Source organism: Bos javanicus, chromosome 29 (genome assembly GCF_032452875.1).
Source record: "Bos javanicus breed banteng chromosome 29, ARS-OSU_banteng_1.0, whole genome shotgun sequence".
NCBI lineage: Eukaryota > Metazoa > Chordata > Mammalia > Artiodactyla > Bovidae > Bos > Bos javanicus.
The window spans coordinates 49974213-49994088 of NC_083896.1; the positions used below are offsets into that span (position 1 = coordinate 49974213).

A 19876-nucleotide genomic window follows, 5' to 3' on the forward strand; every position below is an offset into this window, starting at 1 on the left:
GGAGGGGCCGGCCTGAGGTCTCCGCACCCTCGTGGAATGGAGGGCCTGAGTCCTCGGCCAGGCCCCCAGTGGGTTGGAGCCCATTTAGTGGCCAGACCAGGTCCCCTGGGTGACGCGCTGAGAACACACAGCATCAGCAGGCGAGCGAGATGCTCGCCCGAGTCTGACGCACGGGGTCTGGCACCTCCCGGTGCCAGGGGCCACATCTCTGCAGTCGGCCCAGGAGCTCCCACCTCGGGGTCCAGATCCTGCGGGTCTCCTGCCCACAGGCTGGGCTCCGCGTGCTGCCCACGGCGGGCTACACCACTCGCCCGTGGAGCCCGCTGTTTCTCTCCTCACGACTCCAGGCGGCACCGTCCAGTCGGCAGACGTCGTGCCCACAGCCTCCCACGGTCCCTCGTGGGCCAGTGAGGCCACATGCTCCTCTGGGTCTGCCCCTTGGGTAGGGGAGCCGAGATGCAGAGCAGGGGAGAGGGGTCTGAAAGATCCAAGAGGCTCGGTGGGGCCGTGGTTGCTCCGAGGATGCTGGCCTGACCCAGAGCCGAGGCTGGTGGGCCAGGGGCCAGGCCGGGGGGTGGTCCCCAGCAGACTCAGATGAGGGTCCTGTCCTCCGGAGGCTGAGGGCCAGGGGTGTCAGGACGGCCGCCCTCACACCCCAGCCCTGGAGCCCCCTGGCTCTGCGCCCTGCTCCGGTCCCCCAAGCCTTCTGGAAGGTTTCCCTCAGCACCTCATCCAATTTCTGCAAGCCGGAGATAAGGCCGTGGGGCTCGAGACAGGCAGGGTGGGCCCGCCATCCTCAGCCAGGGGGTGGATGGAGCCCCCATCCTGTCCGCCCCCCAAGAGCCCCTGGGGGTGGGGAGCCCCCGAAGCAGAGGCGCCGGGTTGTCCTGCCTCCCTCGCAGGGACTCTGAACCCCTCCTCCAGCCCGGATCCTGGGACAGGCCACACACAGCGCTGACCCTGGGATAATGCTGACCAACTCTATGTCCAGCAGGCTCAGCTGTAAAGACACATCTGAATGAGAGCCCTGGGCTGCTCTTGGGGGCCCCCTGCCCCATCTGCTCCCCATGGTGGGGGCTGATAGCCCTTCTCAGGCGGGCACCCCATGCTCTGCTGACAGTGACCCCATCCCCCTGGACACAGATGCAGGGAGACGCTGGGGTGAGCACAGTAGGGGCTCGTGTGCGTCTGGCCCCACCGGCCGCCGGTGCCCGGAGCGGCTGGCCACACCTCGCCCAGGCCTGGGGCGTCTTTACCCGCAGGTGGGCACTCCTCGGCCCTGCAGTGACCCTGCTCGGCCAGCAGAGGAGGGTGGCTGCCCGCTCAGCGGCCTTGGCCTTGGCAGGAGCGCGCCCATGAGCAGGCAGCGCCAGAGAGCGGGCGCTGAGGTCAGAGGGACGCGGCAGGTTTTATTTTGGGTATCGGCGACCTCCCTCTTGGGGCGCCAGGCCGGGGGTACTGCAGGACGGCGTCGAGCGGGTGCTGCTGTACGGCCGCCGGCTGCCCAGGGCCTGCAACAGGTAACCCACACCCCATGTGCCAGGCCAGGAGGAGGGGGCAGGGCTGGGCTCCCCCTGGGCCTGGGGACCTGGGCTGGAGGCACGGACTGGGCAGCCCAGCGCAGGGCTGCAGCAAGGGATTGACTGAACCCCAGGAAGAGTTTGAGGGCTGACGGGGCAGGGCCTCGGCCCAGGGACAGAGTAGGGTGGGCTGGGGTGGGCTTCTCAAGCAAGCAAAGCTGAGCTGAGCCACGGAGCAGGGAGGAGGCTGTGGGGGGCCTGTTCCCCCTCAGGTTCCTGCAGGGTTGGCCTCCAGCTGTGTGGGGGAGGGCAAGGGCCCCCCATGTGCATGGTTGGGGATGGTGGGGCCCAGAGACCTTGAACCTCGCCTGGTAGCCCTGAGCTGACCTGGGTGCCCACTCCAGTGCCAGTCTGAGCTCCCAGTCGGCCCAGCCCATGGGCTCAGGCCCTGCCAGGCCCCAGATAGAAGCCGCTGACACAGCACTTCGGGGTGAGCCCTTCCCAGCCTGGGTGGCCACCTCCACATACCCCGAGCGCTTCTGCGGGCTCTGTAGTGGGTCGCTGGTTTGCGCTGTGTGGGGCTGGCACTCCGTGCTCAGAGCTGGGGAGCAGGGGGCTGCCTGGGGGGCCACTGAGGCAGTCAAGATGGAGGGCAGAGGCCGGACACCGGGTGGCGGCCCCTCCGAGCCTCTTGACCGCTGCGGTGGCCAGGCCCTGACAATGCTGCCGCAGCAGAGGAGACAAGCCCTGGATTCCTGCCCCTGAGGCCAGGACCCTGAGAGGGGCTGGGCTGAGTGTGGGCTGAGTGGCCGGCTGCTTCTCCTGCCCCGCCCTGCCCACCCCTTGGCCCTCGGGGCCCCACTCGCTGACCAGTGACCAAGGGGGCCGCCTCTGCCTGTGGCCCTCGTAACGTCCCATCCAGCCGGGTGGACGAGAAGCCCTCCTTCCCTGGGAGATGCCCCCCCAGCTGGTGGGCACAGCCCTGGACGCCCTCTCGGAGGGGCCATGGGCGACAGGCCATGTGACGTGCCCAGGTTCTAGCCCTCCTGGCCCGCCCGTATCTGTGCTCCCCTTCAGGAGACCTCAGAAAACGGGCTCTGAGCAGACCCAGGCCTGGGACGCCAGAGGGCCAGGGGGCCTGCTCTTCAAAGGGGCTCCCCTGACACGGAGGGCAGCAGGGCCCCGCGGTGGGCCCGCATGCAGGCCGGGGGGCGGGCACGGGCCCGGAAGGACAGCCCCAGCCGCACCCCACCCCCGCCCATCCATGCACTCGGTGCCCGCTCACGCCACAGTCGCCTTCTGCTCCCCTCCCTCCTTCACTCCCGCCTCCCATCGCCCACCCATCCGTCTACCCGCCCGCCCGTCCTCCCCGCCGGTGCCCCTGAAGCAGGCATGGTCTGACTGTCTTGTCTCTTCTGCCGTCTACTCTGCACAGTGGTGTTTTTGCCATCTACCTCTCATCCTTCTATAGGCCCGCCCTCCACCTGCTCTTTATCCAGCCATCCATCACCCAAGGAGGCCTCACCTCTCGTTTCCATACCAGTCCATCTGCCTACCCATCCCCTCCTCCTTCTATCTATCTGTCCATCAACCTTGACCCTCCATCCATCCATTCATCCACCCACTGACCTCTCCCTCCCTCCCCATGCATCCATCCATCCATCCATCCATCCATCCCTCCATCTGTCCATCAACCTTGACCCTCCATCCATCCATTCATCCACTCACCTACCTCTCCTTCCCTCCCCATCCATCGGTCTGTCAACCTTAACCCTCCTTCCATCCATCCCTCCCTCCATCGCTCCCTCCACCTATCTATCCATCCCTCCATCTGTCCATGCGTCTTAACCCTCCATCCGTCCATCATCCACCATCCATCATCCACCTATCCACCAAATCTCCTGGGTACCGGGATGGGGATAACCCTAAGGAACGTCTCGTCCTCAGAGGAGGCCGAGCCTAGGGGCGCAGTGGCATGTGCCCGGTCTCGGGGGCTGCAGACTCTGGGGGCAAGCGCCACAGATGCGCCGGAGGAGGACTGAGCCCACGGTCAGCTGCACCCTGACTTTGGCCGCCACACCCCTCAGACCCCAGAGCCCCACGCGCAGAAGGCTACTGGACAGGACAGGGTCCAAGTCTGAAGGAAGACAAGAGGCTTGGACCCCACCACTGGGCAAGGTGGATGGCCCTTCCAGACAGCCATGCTCCCTCCCCGCCCCCGTCAGTGAGCCCAGAGAGCCAGCACGTGGAGATACATGGAAGCTTTACTGGACAGGGTGGAGGGGCTGCCAGCGGGGGGCGGGGGGCAATGCAGGCAGGGCAGGGGTTGTGGCTCTTGACCTGGAGACCCCGGCACGTGGCCGCTCCCAGCACTGACGGCGCCTTCCCTGGGAGCTTGCGGCTTCTCTGGAGGGCGTCCCTTCACCAACCAACAGCCAGAGTTCCTCTCCTCCTGGAACTGTGGGGGGCAGTGAGTGCCATGTTGGAGGGCGAGGTCGGAGGGCCCCGCAGCAAGAGCTGCCAGGGTTTCGGGGCGAAGGCAGGCGTGAGAAGCAGCTTCTTCGGCAAGGTCGGGTTCGGGGGGCAGGGGGCGGATCTGGCCGGGTTCTCCCCTGGGCGTGCGGACGGGGAAGCAGGACCTGCTGCTGCCTGTGCCCTGCTCCTGGGAAAGCTGAAACACACATGGGGAGGTGTGGGGGGGGGCGTCAGGCGCAGCCCAGGAGGGCCCACCACCCTGCCCGCTGCAGCCTGCAGCCTCTCTCTGGGGGCCGCTCTTCCAACCCCTCCGGCTGCCAGGAGCAGCCTCCCTGGTCCCCTTCCAACTTGGAGGCTGGCTCCCGACGTTGCCGCCTGGACCCTGCTCAGGGTGCAGGGTGGAAGGACTCGGCCTGGGCACCCCGCTCTTCCCTAGGAGGTCCTAGTCCTCCAGTTGCAGGCAGCAGCCAGGAGCAGACCCCTTCCCGGGCCCCCCAGCTCCTGCCTGACAGAGAGGCTCTGCGGCCGCAGCCCTGGCCTCCCCCTTCCCAGCCAGTGGCCCCCGCTCTGCCCGGGCGCCATCCGTCAACGTCCCTGTGAGCACGTGGCGCCCACAAAGCAGGGCGGGTGGCTTGGCCGGGACCAGCCCGCCGGGAGGCCTGCGGGAACATCCCGTTTAGCCGGAGCTCGGCGGGAGCAGCTCCCGCCTCCGCCCAGCCGACCGCTCGGGACGCTGCCCCTGCCTCCCGGCCGCTGGCCGCCACCTCGCCGCGGCTCGCAGCGGACGCGCCTGTGGTCAGCCCGGCGACGGCGAGGCGGCTCTCACGGTTGTGGGCGGCCGCCCCTCCTGCCTCTGCGGGCGGCCGGCCCAGCACGTGCCCCAGCTTAGCGCCCGCCCGTGGGTCTCCCGGCCCGGCCCCTCTGCGTGCCCACCAGGCACCTTGGGCCGCGGTGGGCTCACTTCTAGTCTGGGGGTGATGTTGGGGCCGCCCCCTTGATGGATACTGCACACATGCCGCCTAGAGTGCACCTGGGGGCCCCCTGCAGACGAGGGGGCCGTGTGCCCCCCTCAGGGGCGGGACCTGCGGGCAGAGGGCTGGGATCACCGCCTCCTCCTTCCCGCCCCAGGGAGCAGTGATGTTCATCTCAGCTGCCTCCGTGGCCCCTGGGACGGCTGGGCCGTGCCGCCCGGGGCCCCCTGGACCACCACCACCTCTGCTGCCCAAGCCGGGAAAGGACAACCTGCGCCTGCAGAAGCTCCTGAGGAAGGCGGCCCGGAAGAGGATGGGCGGGGGCGGGCCCCCCGCTCCGCCCGGGGCTTTCCGCACCTCCCTGTCCCCCGTGAGCGAGGCCAGCCGTGACCAGGAGGCCCCAAGCCCACGTCCCATGGAGGCCCCGCGTCCAGCTGAGCTCCCGCGCCCCACCGAGGCTCCACGCCCCACCGAGGCCCTGCATCCCAGGGAGGCCCCACGCCCAGCCAACGCCCTGCATCCCACAGAGGCCCCACGTCTGGCCGAAGCCCTGCATCCCCTGGAGGCCCCGCATCCGGTGGAGGTCCCGCGTCCAGCAGAGGCCATGCGTCCCTCTGATACCCCGCACCCCACTGACGCCCACCATCCGGCTGAGGCCCCACACCCTGCCGAGGCCCCAGTGGCTGTGGCCGCCACACCCCGCTGCCCCCCGACCCCTGTCATCCACCACGTAGCCTCCCCCACACAGAGGTCCACGTTCTCCTTCAGCCTAGCCCAGCGCAGGAGCCTGGCTTCCCACTTCAGGGCCACGGGCCCCCAGCTCACAGCCCTGGCCCCGGAACCCGCGCGGTGCCCCAGCGGCTTCACCCAGGTAGTGGCCCCTGCAGTGAGGGGCAGCCACGTCAGCCAAGTGCATGTCCGACTGGTGCCATCCCCGCAGGGCGGGACCCCCGAGCCCCCCCCGGCAGCCCCCCAGGATCAGCACATGGCCCCCTGCCCTCCCGGGGCTCAGCCCCTGATCCCCGTGGCCCACATCCGCCCATTGCCCACTGGGACGCAGGTGGCCAGTCCCTGGCCTGCGGCATCCCCAGTGCCCAGGCCTCCCTCTGGCCTGCAGGCCTCGGTGCCCAGGGAGGCTGGCACCCGGGTGGTGGTGCCCATCACCCCCACCTACCGCTCGCCGGGACCCTCACCTTTCAGGCCAGGCTCTGGGACCCCCGAACCCGGGCGCCTGGAGGAGCCCCCCACAGCTGGCCCTGCCACTGAGGCTGAGAGAGTCTCCAGCTCCCGCGGGGCCTCGCCCCCCGCCCCGCTGGCAGGCCCCCACCCCTGCCCGGCCCCCAGAGCCGCAGCCAGGCCCCAGCTCAGCGGCTGGATGCGCCTCAAGAAGCAGCTATTGGAGGAGCTGGAGGAGCCCAAGTTCCCAGGGCCGGAGCCCAGCCCGGGGCAGGTGGACCAGGGCGAGACCACCCTTGCCAGCCTGGAGCCCCGGCCCCCCGCCTCCCGGGCCTCCAAGATGTGGGACGCGGTGCTCTACCGCGTGTCCGTGGCCGAGTCCCGCAGTGGCCAGGCGGGGCCTGGAGCTGGGGTGTGCACCCTGGCCGGTCTCAGGCGCCTGCCCTTCCTTTACCGGCCTCGCTTCAACGCCCGGAAGCTGCAGGAGGTGGCTGCCCGACCCCATCCTGTGACCTCCCCGGTCCTGGTCCTGAACCCCCAGCCCAAGAACTTCAACCGGACGGCGGCTGGCTGGAGGCTCCACTGAACAGCTGGGTGACCCCAGGGCTGTGGGGTGGACAAGAGGGGCTGAGTGTCCAGCTGGGAAACTGAAGCTGTTCAAGAGAAGAACCCGGCGGCCTGGGGGTCCGGAGGGGCGGTGGGGCGGACGGGAGCAGGAAGGACCACAGCGGGAGAAGGGGGTTAAGCAGGAGGCGGGTTTGGATGGTGCAGAGGAGCAGAGAGAGGTCTGCTTTGCGGTAGAGTGTGGGGGCTTTGGGAGTGAACTTCTGGGGAGGCAGACAGTTCAGGAGGCCGCCTCGAGGTCAGGGTTGTCTGAGTAACCTCGCAGGGCAGGGCCAGCCTGGGCGTCTGCACAGGGCTTGGGGCAGGGGCTGCAGGGGGCGGTCACCAGCAGAGCCTGGAGGGGCCATGGCTGCTCAGGAGGGTCTGCCCGGCTCCAGGGAGCTGGGCTGGGTTTAACCCCGGGAGCTCCGGGTGGTGAGTCCTGACACGTGCCGGGACAAGGACTCTGGGGCCGCTCCCTTCTGCCTAGAAAGTGGGGGAGACTTGCATCTCCGTGGGGGTGGGTAGTGGCTGGGGGCTTGGGCTTGGGCGGGGTCACCTCCGTGGGCTGCCCTGGCGGCTGTGCCGCCCGAGGACAGGGCCCTGGCCAGCGCTGGGAGCAGGTCGAGGCCCGGGGGGGGAGCCGGCCCCTCACTGCCGCCCTGTGCTGTGGCTTCTGCTCCCCCAGACTGAGGGCCGAGTTCAGGGAGGATTTGCTGATGAGACAGGAGGTGGGTCTCAGCCTCGAGGCTGGATGAGGAGACTGGGGGAGAGCAGCCTGGCCCAGCAGCGAGGACCAGCCGTGGCCTGGACAGGTGGGGAAGGGGGCCCAGGGCCTCATACAGCCGTGGGGCCTGCACTGTGCCCTCAGAGGGGGTCTGACTCAGGACCACTGGGGCTCTGACCAGCAGTGGGGGAGAAACACGGAGGTGCTGTGGGCAGGACTCGGCAGGGAAGGAGGTGGTTGGCAGGGGGACGTGACGGGAGCTGTACATGGATCCTGGGACCCAGGCCACTAATAAAAGTGTGCATGACCACGCTGCGGTTGTCTTTCTGCCTCCACCAGGCGATGGGGCGGGCGGTAGCCACAGGAGCAGCTCCCACTGAGATAACAGGGAGCGCCCAAGGTTCTGGCCCCTCCGAGACCCTGAGCCCACTGATGGGCGGGAACCGAGCCTCCAGGACTCCCCTTCCGGCCACGCTCGCCCTGCAGTGCCCTGGAAGGCCTCGCCTGCCCAAGCGGTGCAGACAGGGCATCATGGCTCCTCCCAGAAGGGAGTCAGAGCTTTGTCAGGGGGAGCGGGGCAGGACCCCAGGACGGGGGTGGGCAGGGGGACCAGAGGGGCAGGCTCCGGCCGGCCCTGAGCCGGGCGCTCTGCCCTCAGGAGCCTCCTCCTGGCTTCTGCCACCAGGCGCCCGGGAGGCAAATTTCAGGCACAACACATCACACGTGGGCCGCTGCTGCGGACTCACCAGACAGAGGGGCCTAGGGCGCCGAGCCCTCGTCCACAAGCACCTTCTCGTACTTCCCGTGCCCGGCGGCCACAAACTTGTACCTCTTCCCAGACGGGGTGCTCTGCCAGGAAGAAGGCCCGGGGCCAAGGTGAGAGCCGCGGAGGGAGACAGCCGCTCTCCCAGCCCACCCACTGGACCCGCCCCCTGCGTCTGCCGCCTTCCGACGCACCTTGACCGTAGACGAAGTCTTGGGGCCTCCTTTCTGCTCCCAGAGATCCCGCTTGCTCATGTCTCCGGCCACAATATCCTTGGGGCAGAAGGAAGCCGCGTCGCTGCGGGCCCCCGCTGGGGGAACTGGGAGCCCCGGGCACGTCACCCGCCGGCCTCGCAGGTCCAGGGCCGCAGGGCCGGCCCACGTGCCCCCTTGCGGGGAGCGCCCACGGAGGAGGCCCGGAAGCCGCGCCCCCAGCCCTCCCCAGGGACCAGGCCGGCCACCACGGGCCCTGCAGCCCGCTCTTCAGCCCGGACGGCCCGCGCTTGCTGTGCCGAGGGGGCCCGGCTCCGCCCCAGGATGGACGCCTACCTTGCAGGGGGCGGACTTGGCGGCCGACTGAGCCTGCACCTCTCCCGTCTCCCAGCGGCTCTTAGTGCTCGCCACAGCCATGCTGGGCAGCTCGATGGAGGGCTGGCGGGTGAGCTTGGGGGTCCTGCCTGCGATCTGCAGAGGAGACAGGACCATCCTTGCTCTGCTCGGGCATGGGGTTGGAGGAGCAGGGCTTGAACGGAAGGGCCTTGGTGGATGCAGTGATGGTTGGGTGGATGGGAGTTAGTTGGGTGAAAGGGTATACAGGTTGTATGGAGGTGTGTGGGTCGGGGTGAGTGGCGTTGGTTGCATAGAAGAACGTCCATTGAACAAAGAAATTGGGTGGAAAGACAGTGGCTGAATGCAGGGGGATTGGTTGGGTGGAGGGGAGCAGATTGTATGGAAGGGTGTTAGTTGGATAGAGGGGTGTGGAATTAGAGGAGGGACATTGGTTACATGGAGAGGTGTTGGTTGGATAGAGGAACATGGAGGGCCATCGCTTGAATGGAAAAGTGTTGGTTGGACACAGTGGCATTGGTTGGCTGGAGGGTCATTGGTTGGATAAAGGGGTGTTGATTGCAAGGAGTGGTGTAGATTGGATGGAAGAGAGAGTTGAATAAACAACGTGTTAGTTGGATGGGGGTGGTGGGGGTGGGGATAGGATCAATGGAGGAACCTTGGTTGGATGGATAAAGGGCTAGATGGAAGAATGTGGAAGGGTGGAGTAGTGTTGGTCGGATGAAAGATGGTTAGTTGAATAAAAGGGTGTTATTTGGCTGGGGGCTGTAGGATCAGTGGAGGGACTCTGGCTGGATGGAGCAAGGGCTCAGCAGAAAGTGCGGGCGCCTGTACCCACCTCGACGGCCTGGGTGTACTGCTCCAGCCGCTCATCAATCTTGGAGATGGGCAGGGCCGGCTGGGACTTCCTCACGCTGTTACTGGAGGAGAGAAGGGTCTTGCCCAGGAGCCCTCACTCAGCTTCTGGGCCTCACCCTGAGCAGCCGCCACAGCTCTCTCAGGCCCCAGATCTCCACCTCATGGACCCCCTCTTCAGCCTTCCCCTGGAGAACCCTGGGTCCTGCTCCCCTGGAGAACCCTGGAGCCTGCCTTCCCTTGGAGAACACTGGGTCCTTCTTCCCCTGGAGAACACTGCATCCTTCTTCCCCTGGAGAACTCTGGGGCCTGCTTCCCCTGGAGAACCCTGGGTCCTGCTCCCCCTGGAGAACCTTAGGTCCTGCCTCCCCTTGGAGAACCCTGGGTCCTGCTCCCCTGGAGGACCCTGGGGCCTGGCTTCCCCTGGAGAACCCTGGGTCCTGCTTCCCCTGGAGAACCCTGGGTTCTGCCTCCCCTTGGAGAACACTGGGTCCTGCTTCCCTTGGAGAACCCTGGGGCCTGCCTTCCCTTTGAGAGAACCCTGGGTTCTGCTTCCTCTGGAGAGAACCCTGGGGCCTGCTTCCCCTGGAGAACCCTGGGGCCTGCTTCCCCTGGAGAACCCTGGGTCCTGCCTCCCCTTGGAGAACCCTGGAGCCTGCCTCCCCTTGGAGAACACTGGGTCCTTCTTCCCCTGGAGAACACTGCATCCTTCTTCCCCTGGAGAACTCTTGGGCCTGCTTCCCCTGGAGAACCCTGGGTCCTGCTCCCCCTGGAGAACCTTAGGTCCTGCCTCCCCTTGGAGAACCCTGGGTCCTGCTCCCCTGGAGGACCCTGGGGCCTGGCTTCCCCTGGAGAACCCTGGGTCCTGCTTCCCCTGGAGAACCCTGGGTTCTGCCTCCCCTTGGAGAACACTGGGTCCTGCTTCCCTTGGAGAACCCTGGGGCCTGCCTTCCCTTCGACAGAACCCTGGGTTCTGCTTCCTCTGGAGAGAACCCTGGGGCCTGCTTCCCCTGGAGAACCCTGGGTTCTGCCTCCCCTTGGAGAACACTGGGTCCTGCTTCCCTTGGAGAACCCTGGGGCCTGCCTTCCCTTCGAGAGAACCCTGGGTTCTGCTTCCTCTGGAGAGAACCCTGGGGCCTGCTTCCCCTGGAGAACCCTGGGGCCTGCCTCCCCTTGGAGAACCCTGGGTCCTGCCTTCCCTTGGAGAACTCTGGGGCTTGCTTCCCCTGGAGAACACTGGGTCCTGTGCCCCTGGAGAACTCTGGGGCCTGGCTTCCCCTGGAGAACCCTGGGTCCTGCCTTCCCCTGGAGAACTCTGGGTCCTGTGCCCCTGGAGAACCCTGGGGCCTGGCTTCCCCTGGAGAACCCTGGGTCCTGCCTCCCCTGGAGAACACTGGGTCCTGCTCCCCTGGAGAACCCTGGGTCCTGCTCCCCTGGAGAACCCTGGGTCCTGCCTCCCCTTGGAGAACCCTGGGTCCTGCTCCCCTGGAGAACCCTAGGTCCTGCCTCTCCTGGAGAACATTAGGTCCTTCTTCCCCTGGAGAACCCTGGGTCCTGCTCCCCTGGAGAACCCTGGGTCCTGCCTCCCCTTGGAGAACCCTGGGTCCTGCCTCTCCTGGAGAACACTGGGTCCTTCTTCCCCTGGAGAACCCTGGGCCCTGCTCCCCTGGAGAACCCCTGGGCCCTGCTCCCCTGGAGGACCCTAGGTCCTGCCTCCCCTTGAAGAACCCTGGGTCCTTCTTCCCCTGGAGAACCCTGGGTCCTGCTCCCCTGGAGAACCCTGGGTCCTGCTCCCTGGAGAAAGGTCCTGCTCCCTGGAGAACATTAGGTCCTTCTTCCCCTGGAGAACCCTGAGTCCTGCTCCCCTGAGAACCCTGGGTCCTGCCTCCCCTTGGAGAACCCTGGGTCCTGCCTCTCCTGGAGAACACTGGGTCCTTCTTCCCCTGGAGAACCCTGGGCCCTGCTCCCCTGGAGAACCCCTGGGCCCTGCTCCCCTGGAGAACCCTAGGTCCTGCCTCCCCTTGAAGAACCCTGGGTCCTTCTTCCCCTGGAGAACACTGGGTCCTGCCTCCCCTGGAGAACCCTGGGTCCTGCTCCCCTGGAGAACCCTGGGTCCTGCCTCCCCTTGGAGAACCCTGGGTCCTGCTCCCCTGGAGAACCCTAGGTCCTGCCTCTCCTGGAGAACATTAGGTCCTTCTTCCCCTGGAGAACCCTGGGTCCTGCTCCCCTGGAGAACCCTGGGTCCTGCCTCCCCTTGGAGAACCCTGGGTCCTGCCTCTCCTGGAGAACACTGGGTCCTTCTTCCCCTGGAGAACCCTGGGCCCTGCTCCCCTGGAGAACCCCTGGGCCCTGCTCCCCTGGAGAACCCTAGGTCCTGCCTCCCCTTGAAGAACCCTGGGTCCTTCTTCCCCTGGAGAACCCTGGGTCCTGCCTCCCCTGGAGAACCCCTGGAGAACCCTGCGGCCTGCTTCCCCTGGAGAACTGGAGAACCCTGGGTCCTGCCTCCCCTGGAGAACCCTGGGTCCTGCTCCCCTGGAGAACCCTGGGTCCTGCCTCCCCTTGGAGAACCCTGGGTCCTGCTCCCCTGGAGAACCCTAGGTCCTGCCTCTCCTGGAGAACATTAGGTCCTTCTTCCCCTGGAGAACCCTGGGTCCTGCTCCCCTGGAGAACCCTGGGTCCTGCCTCCCCTTGGAGAACCCTGGGTCCTGCCTCTCCTGGAGAACACTGGGTCCTTCTTCCCCTGGAGAACCCTGGGCCCTGCTCCCCTGGAGAACCCCTGGGCCCTGCTCCCCTGGAGAACCCTAGGTCCTGCCTCCCCTTGAAGAACCCTGGGTCCTTCTTCCCCTGGAGAACCCTGGGTCCTGCCTCCCCTGGAGAACCCTGGGTCCTGCCTCCCCTGGAGAACCCTGGGTCCTGCCTCCCCTGGAGAACCCTGGGCCCTGCCTCCCCTGGGCCCTGCTCCCCTGGAGAACCCTAGGTCCTGCCTCCCCTTGAAGAACCCTGGGTCCTTCTTCCCCTGGAGAACCCTGGGTCCTGCCTCCCCTGGAGAACACTGGGTCCTGCTCCCCTGGAGAACCCTGCGGCCTGCTTCCCCTGGAGAACCCTGGGTCCTGCCTTCCCATGGAGAACATTGGGTCCTTCTTCCCCTGGAGAACCCTGGGTCCTGCCTCCCCTGGAGAACACTGGGTCCTGCTCCCCTGGAGAACCCTGGGTCCTGCTCCCCTGGAGAACCCTGGGTCCTGCCTCCCCTTGGAGAACCCTGGGTCCTGCTCCCCTGGAGAACCCTAGGTCCTGCCTCTCCTGGAGAACATTAGGTCCTTCTTCCCCTGGAGAACCCTGGGTCCTGCTCCCCTGGAGAACCCTGGGTCCTGCCTCCCCTTGGAGAACCCTGGGTCCTGCCTCTCCTGGAGAACACTGGGTCCTTCTTCCCCTGGAGAACCCTGGGCCCTGCTCCCCTGGAGAACCCCTGGGCCCTGCTCCCCTGGAGAACCCTAGGTCCTGCCTCCCCTTGAAGAACCCTGGGTCCTTCTTCCCCTGGAGAACACTGGGTCCTGCCTAGGAAGCAGCCAGACATACCTCTTCTTAATGGAGCGGTTCAGGGACTCGGTCCTGTCACTGAGCTGTGGAGGGCAGGCGGAGATGGAGCCTCTGAAGCCGGAGCGGGGCCCAGAGCCCCCGCCCCGCAGCTGCTCCCCCTGCGTGCCGCGCCCCCCTCCCAGTCCCACGGCCCAGCTTATGCCCATCACAGGCCCTGCCAAACACCGCATGGCAGGGATTCAGCAGCCTGTGCAGGACAGAAGGCAAGGCATTGGTGCTTAACCTACTTTGGTACTGGGGCTCAGGGGAGGCGAGCCCACTTCGGTCCCCTCCAAGACCAGGGGGCTGGGTGTCCTGGGCTGCCGGCAGCTCTGGTGCTGGGAGCAGAACGTCCGGGGTTAGGGCTGGACCACCGCCCCCTCGCCCCCGCTCCTGCCCCCCCAGGGCCCCGGTGGACACTGCCCCTCCCTGGGCCTCCTCAGGTCCTCTCCCGCCCTGACATGCTCTGGTTCTGAGTTCTCTGCCACAGGAGCTGGTGAGTCCAGGAAGGTGCTGCTCCATCCCACGGTCCCCAGCCCCACCGCCTTCTAGGGCTGCAGGGGCTGTTGTCTGCAGGCGGGGTGATGGCTCCCTCTGGGCCGTCCCGTGAGGCCCACAGGGCATGCGGACAGCAGAGAAAGAATCAGCCCGGGGCCAGAGTGCCACCCAGACCTGTGGGAGCCCCCACACCTGTGCCTCTGCCTCCTTGGTCTCCGCCAGCCCTGGGCTGCCCTGCATGGGCTCCTGGGGCCCGCTGGGCTCTGAAGCCTCTGGTGCCAGCCCCTCCTGGGGCTCTGAGTCAGGGCTCAGATGCAGCTCCTCCAGACAGACCTCAGCTGGACTCAGCTTGTCACCACCCTGGCTCCCAGAGGTGCACTGGCGGGGCCTGTGGTTGTGGGGGAGGCAATCCGATCAGTCAGATGTCATCCGATGGTTTGTTTTGAGGGCCTCCCCAGGTCCGAGCCTTGGTTTCCCCGTCTGTAAGTCGGGACCCTCAGACCAGCCGAGTGCCAAGGAATCCCAAGACCCTGGTGTCTTTGGGGAAGTGAGGCCAAGGACCTCAGCGCCTGCCCCGTGGTGACCAGTGACCACTGCCGCATGGACAGAGGGCCACTGGCTCACTGAGGCTACTCCCAGGCCCCAGGCCGGGCCTGTGTCCTGCTTGTCAGCGTCCGCCTGGTCGGCCTAGGCGGGGTCCCTGCTCCTGCCTGCTCTGTGTGGGGGCGACAGGCCTGGGCATCCAGTGGGCCTGAGGAGGGGTCTGAGGGGGGTTTGGGGGCTGGTGCAGTGGTAGACGAGGAAAGAACTGGGGTCACAGCTGGGACCACAGCCCAGAGGAGCGGGCCGGACACGGCTGGCTGGGGGCAGGGGAGGCCAGCCGCTGGCAGCCCATGCGGGTCTGCATTTGAGCGGGACTGAACCTGGAGAAGAAGATGGGAAATTCTCGCATTTTCCATGATTTCAGGCCCCTTGGTGTTTGTGCCAGCCAAGACCCAGACCCACCACCCAAGGTGCGCCGGGGTCGGAGCCAGCAGCAGGCTCACAGAGGCCCATTCAGCCCCGGCTGCGGGCGGCCAGGCAGGTGCGGGGGGCAGGGAGGCCTGGCGCCCAGGAGGGTCCACAGAAGAGCCATAGTGCCCCCTGCTGGTGGCCAGGCAGCCAGGGACAAAGGGAGCTGGCGACCACTCCAAGAGCAGTGGAGGTGGGCCTCCCTGCTGCCCCCGACCCCAGCTCAGAAATGCAGGGTGCTCCCCAACTCGCAGAGATGAGGGGAACCGAGGCCTGGAGGGTGGTCCTGGCCAGAGGGCCACAGCAGGACCAGGGCCCCGCCAGGCAGCCAGCTCTGGGTGTGGGGGCCGCTTGCAGGAGGAAAAGGGGTGACTGAGTGATGGTGGGGGGTGGTCTTAGTGAGAGCTCGGGCTCTTAGGGACCTCGGGGTGGGGGGGACCGGAGATGGCCCGGGGAGGGGGCCAGGGCCCCAAGCATGGAGCTTCCAAGCCCATCTGGGCCCTGGCCACGGCCAAGGGCCTGGAGCCCGGCTCAGAGCCCCCTGAGGCGGGTGGGGGCGAGGCCCCCTTCCCCCGCCGGCCCCGGTTCAGCGTCTGTGCATCTGGAAAGCTTGTCCCCCAGGCCGCCTCGAACATCTGGAAATACCTGCTCCCCTCCGTGGGAACAGAGCGCGCCGCCCCCAGGGAGGAAGGGGCCCGGGGGCGCGGGGCCTCCCTGACGTCAGCGGGCTGCACACGTGCTGATCGGGCCGCAGCTGGTCTGGACGGGCCGGGGCCCTGGGAGCCCGGAGTGAGCCCCACCCGCCGCCCCCGTCTCTCTCTCTTCCTCCTCCTGCCCCCACAGCCGCAGGGGCGTTTTGGGGGGCTGCTGGGGAGGGGTGCAGAGGGCACAGGCCAGACGCAGGTAAGGGGGCTGGAGGGAGCCCGCCGCCCCCAGGCTGTGACCCCCACTTGCCTGTCGTCCTCCTGCGTCCCCTCCAGACTCTCGCCCCGAGAGGGGTCCCCAGCATCCGGGGCCTCCCCAGCCCCCCAGTGCTGCTGCCGTTGCTGCTCTGGCTTCTGGGACCAGTCGCCAAAGCCCTCATCCTCGTCCAGCTCAGGAGCCTCCGAGGGCTGCGGGCTGAGGCTGGAAGAGCAAGCAGGGTCTCAGGGCCGGGCTGAAAGTGGGCCGGGGGCTCTCAAACCCTGGGCGCCAAGCGTGGGAGACCCCGTCTGCACAGACGCAGCACTCCACTGCTGGGCCGGGCCTCCCCCACCAGTCTGGGGCTCCCCGAGTGCTGGGCTGAGCCTCCCCCATCAGTCTGGGGCTCCCCGAGTGCTGGGCCAGCCTCCCCCACCAGTCTGGGGCTCCCCGAGTGTTGGGCTGGCCTCCCCCATCAGTCTGGGGCTCCCCGAGTGCTGGGCCGGGCCTCCCCCACCAGTCTGGGGCTCCCCGAGTGCTGGGCTGAGCCTCCCCCATCAGTCTGGGGCTCCCCGAGTGCTGGGCCGGCCTCCCCCATCAGTCTGGGGCTCCCCGAGTGTTGGGCTGGGCCTCCCCCACCAGTCTGGGGCTCCCCGAGTGCTGGGCTGGCCTCCCCCATCAGTCTGGGGCTCCCCGAGTGCTGGGCCGGGCCTCCCCCACCAGTCTGGGGCTCCCCGAGTGCTGGGCCGGGCCTCCCCCATCAGTCTGGGGCTCCCCGAGTGCTGGGCTGGGCCTCCCCCATCAGTCTGGGGCTCCCCGAGTGCTGGGCCGGGCCTCCCCCACCAGTCTGGGGCTCCCCGAGTGCTGGGCTGAGCCTCCCCCATCAGTCTGGGGCTCCCCGAGTGCTGGGCTGAGCCTCCCCCATTAGTCTGGGGCTCCCCGAGTGCTGAGCCGGGCCTCTCCCATCAGTCTGGGGCTCCCCGAGTGTTGGGCCGGCCTCCCCCACCAGTCTGGGGCTCCCCGAGTGCTGGGCTGGGCCTCCCCCACCAGTCTGGGGCTCCCCGAGTGTTGGGCTGGCCTCCCCCATCAGTCTGGGGCTCCCCGAGTGCTGGGCCGGGCCTCCCCCACCAGTCTGGGGCTCCCCGAGTGCTGGGCTGAGCCTCCCCCATCAGTCTGGGGCTCCCCGAGTGCTGGGCCGGCCTCCCCCATCAGTCTGGGGCTCCCCGAGTGTTGGGCTGGGCCTCCCCCACCAGTCTGGGGCTCCCCGAGTGCTGGGCTGGCCTCCCCCATCAGTCTGGGGCTCCCCGAGTGCTGGGCCAGGCCTCCCCCACCAGTCTGGGGCTCCCCGAGTGCTGGGCCGGCCTCCCCCATCAGTCTGGGGCTCCCCGAGTGTTGGGCTGGGCCTCCCCCACCAGTCTGGGGCTCCCCGAGTGCTGGGCTGGCCTCCCCCATCAGTCTGGGGCTCCCCGAGTGCTGGGCCGGGCCTCCCCCACCAGTCTGGGGCTCCCCGAGTGCTGGGCTGAGCCTCCCCCATCAGTCTGGGGCTCCCCGAGTGCTGGGCCGGCCTCCCCCATCAGTCTGGGGCTCCCCGAGTGTTGGGCTGGGCCTCCCCCACCAGTCTGGGGCTCCCCGAGTGCTGGGCTGGCCTCCCCCATCAGTCTGGGGCTCCCCGAGTGCTGGGCCGGGCCTCCCCCACCAGTCTGGGGCTCCCCGAGTGCTGGGCCGGCCTCCCCCATCAGTCTGGGGCTCCCCGAGTGTTGGGCTGGGCCTCCCCCACCAGTCTGGGGCTCCCCGAGTGCTGGGCTGGCCTCCCCCATCAGTCTGGGGCTCCCCGAGTGCTGGGCCGGGCCTCCCCCACCAGTCTGGGGCTCCCCGAGTGCTGGGCTGGGCCTCCCCCACCAGTCTGGGGCTCCCCGAGTGCTGGGCTGAGCCTCCCCCATCAGTCTGGGGCTCCCCGAGTGCTGGGCTGGGCCTCCCCCACCAGTCTGGGGCTCCCCGAGTGTTGGGCTGGCCTCCCCCATCAGTCTGGGGCTCCCCAAGTGCTGGGCCGGGCCTCCCCCACCAGTCTGGGGCACCCCGAGTGCTGGGCTGAGCCTCCCCCATCAGTCTGGGGCTCCCCGAGTGCTGGGCCGGCCTCCCCCATCAGTCTGGGGCTCCCCGAGTGTTGGGCTGGGCCTCCCCCACCAGTCTGGGGCTCCCCGAGTGCTGGGCTGAGCCTCCCCCATTAGTCTGGGGCTCCCCGAGTGCTGAGCCGGGCCTCTCCCATCAGTCTGGGGCTCCCCGAGTGTTGGGCCGGCCTCCCCCATCAGTCTGGGGCTCCCCGAGTGCTGGGCCGGGCCTCCCCCCTCAGCCTGGGGTCTCCAAGTATGGGTGAGGAGCCCCCCTCTGCTCCCTCAGCTGAGCCAGCAGGGTCTGGCACCAGGCTGCTTCCCTGGGCAGCAGGGTGAGCCCCGCACCCTGTTCCCTGCTTCAGGCTGGAGTCCCCGGCCACGGTGGTCTCTGCCTGCTAGGACGGGACCTGGCTCGAAGGGCCTTGACCGCTACAACACACCACCCCACCCATAGCTGCTGACTCAGAGAAAATGGAACGAAACAGGGCCAGGAGGAGGGGGGGACATTATTGGAAAAACAGCCCAGCCCAGCCACAGCGGCCTCCCGGGCCCCGGGAGGGGACGAGCCGGCCTCGGCCGCCAACTTGGACGTGGCCTCTGTGAGTCACTGGCTGCGAGGAGTGGGGCAGGGGGCTCGGGGCCCAGGGCCCCACAGCTGCGCTCAGAATCGGTCCAAGCAGGGGGACCACGCAGGGGGACGGGGGCTGAGTCAGGGCCCCGGGAGGCTGGTGGGGAGGGGGCAGCGGCCCACGTGCAGCAGTGCTCCCTGGCCCCCGGCACTGCAGTGACCCTCACCCCGAGGACATCCCCACCGTGCCCAGGTTCCAGGGCAGCCCTCCCCCTGCCTCCTTGTCCCCTCTGATCTGGGGTCTCCAGCCCTGGGGGGGTCCTAATGCCCAGAAGCCCCCTCTGCCCAGCAGGGCAGGACGGGTGAGCTGGTGGGGGGTGGCTCACAGCTTCTCCTGCTCCGACTGCTCCGGGGACGGGCTTCCTTCGTCTTCGTCTTGAGCCCGAAGCTGCCGCTCCGTGTCGCGCCGGTGCTGCTCACAGGCGGCCTCCTCCTCATCCTCCACACTCCACTGAGCGGCGAGCCTGGGGGCACGAGAAGGGGTCAACTGGGGGCCCCCGCCTCCCACCCAAGCAGGCCCGCTGGGGACCCTCGAGGCCTCAGTTTCCCCATTTCTAAAGCGGAGACCACGAGAGAGGGTCAGGAAGGTGCCTTCGGCTAGTGGAGCTGGCCTCTGGACGTCCACGTGCCTCCTGGTGATGACGGGTCTACAGTCAGATGGGCCTGGGGAGCCCCAGGGACGGGGACAGGCCCTCTGCCCCTGTCAGCAGCATGGCTCCCTGGCCCTCATCACAGCCGGACACTGGCCAGTGCAGCTCTGGCTCCAGGCAGGGCCTGGTGGCACCTCACCTCCAGCCGAGGTGCAAAGAGCTGGCTGTGGCCGCTGGACAGCTGGTGTCCCTCCTTCTCCCTGAGTCAAGTGGCCATAGCCTCGGTCAGTCAGGCACTGGTAGCCTGGGCGGGTCAGGTCAGAGGCAGCCCAGCCCCTCAGGAGACCCTCTTGGGCAGGGGGCGATCATTCCTGCCCCCCCCAACCATGAGTAAAAGGCATCGGGAGAGGGAGGCCCTATTAAAGGATCTGGGAGGGGCTGCCCTCAGCTGGGGCCTGAACCCCTCAGCCCACTCAGGGCCACCCTCTACCTCAGGCCCCGGTGCAGGCTCACTCCAGACCGCGCTGTCCATGAGAAACTGAGGCCCACGCGGAGCCAGGCCCCGGAGAGCTTCCTCCCGCAGGCCTGCTGAGCCCGTGTTCCCAGGGTCCCTCACCCAGGCTACACAAGGAGGCCTGAGACTGGGGGCCTGGGGCCTGGCCACCCCGGGCCTGGCCCAGCAGCTCTCGAGTTGCTGGCACCTAGAAGGCACCCAGCCTGCCGGCCCTGGCTCCCCCAGAACCCGAGAGGAGGGTCCTGGGTCTCCCAAGCCAGGGTCTCAGCGCCTCCCTGCTGTGTCCCCCGCCTGACCCCACAGCCCGCTCCTTCAGGGCCCCGTCCCCTGGCCAGGGTGGGCCGGCTCTGTGGTCTCGGCAGGCCTGCCAACACATGATCTAATCTCTCCTA

At 68.0% G+C, this 19876-nt stretch overlaps 2 protein-coding genes across 8 annotated transcripts in view; one reads left to right on the forward strand and one right to left on the reverse strand.

Moving 5' to 3' along the window:
* Window positions 1–1174: 1174 nt before the first annotated feature.
* On the forward strand, window positions 1175–7782 carry PRR33 (proline rich 33). Its single transcript, XM_061407393.1, has 2 exons — window positions 1175–1520; window positions 5124–7782. Exons 1-2 carry the CDS (start codon window positions 1356–1358, stop codon window positions 6726–6728), a joined length of 1770 nt encoding a protein of 589 aa, XP_061263377.1. The 5' UTR covers window positions 1175–1355; the 3' UTR covers window positions 6729–7782.
* LSP1 (lymphocyte specific protein 1) overlaps window positions 3767–19876 on the reverse strand; it is a 40644-nt gene continuing 24534 nt past the window's right edge. For 6 of the 7 annotated variants that reach the window (XM_061407395.1, XM_061407396.1, XM_061407397.1 and 3 more), the window contains exons 2-11: window positions 18707–18844; window positions 15696–15866; window positions 13923–14118; window positions 13481–13570; window positions 13233–13276; window positions 9640–9721; window positions 8784–8918; window positions 8430–8507; window positions 8219–8321; window positions 3767–4191 (exon numbers count right to left, since the gene is read on the reverse strand). In XM_061407395.1, coding sequence (XP_061263379.1) covers window positions 8232–8321; window positions 8430–8507; window positions 8784–8918; window positions 9640–9721; window positions 13233–13276; window positions 13481–13570; window positions 13923–14118; window positions 15696–15866; window positions 18707–18844 — 1024 coding nt within the window. In that variant the 3' untranslated portion in view covers window positions 3767–4191; window positions 8219–8231. The remainder of the gene's footprint in view (window positions 4192–8218; window positions 8322–8429; window positions 8508–8783; window positions 8919–9639; window positions 9722–13232; window positions 13277–13480; window positions 13571–13922; window positions 14119–15695; window positions 15867–18706; window positions 18845–19876) is intronic. The other variant, XM_061407400.1, reaches the window with a different exon arrangement.

Excerpts from the sequence above, each read along its gene's own strand:
- PRR33 (XM_061407393.1), top strand. The coding sequence starts at position 1,356 with ATGAGCAGGCAGCGCCAGAGAGCGGGCGCTGAGGTCAGAGGGACGCGG. Across the intron at positions 1,521-5,123 it reads CTGCCCAGGGCCTGCAACAG|GGAGCAGTGATGTTCATCTC; the intron begins GTAACCCACACC and ends TTCCCGCCCCAG.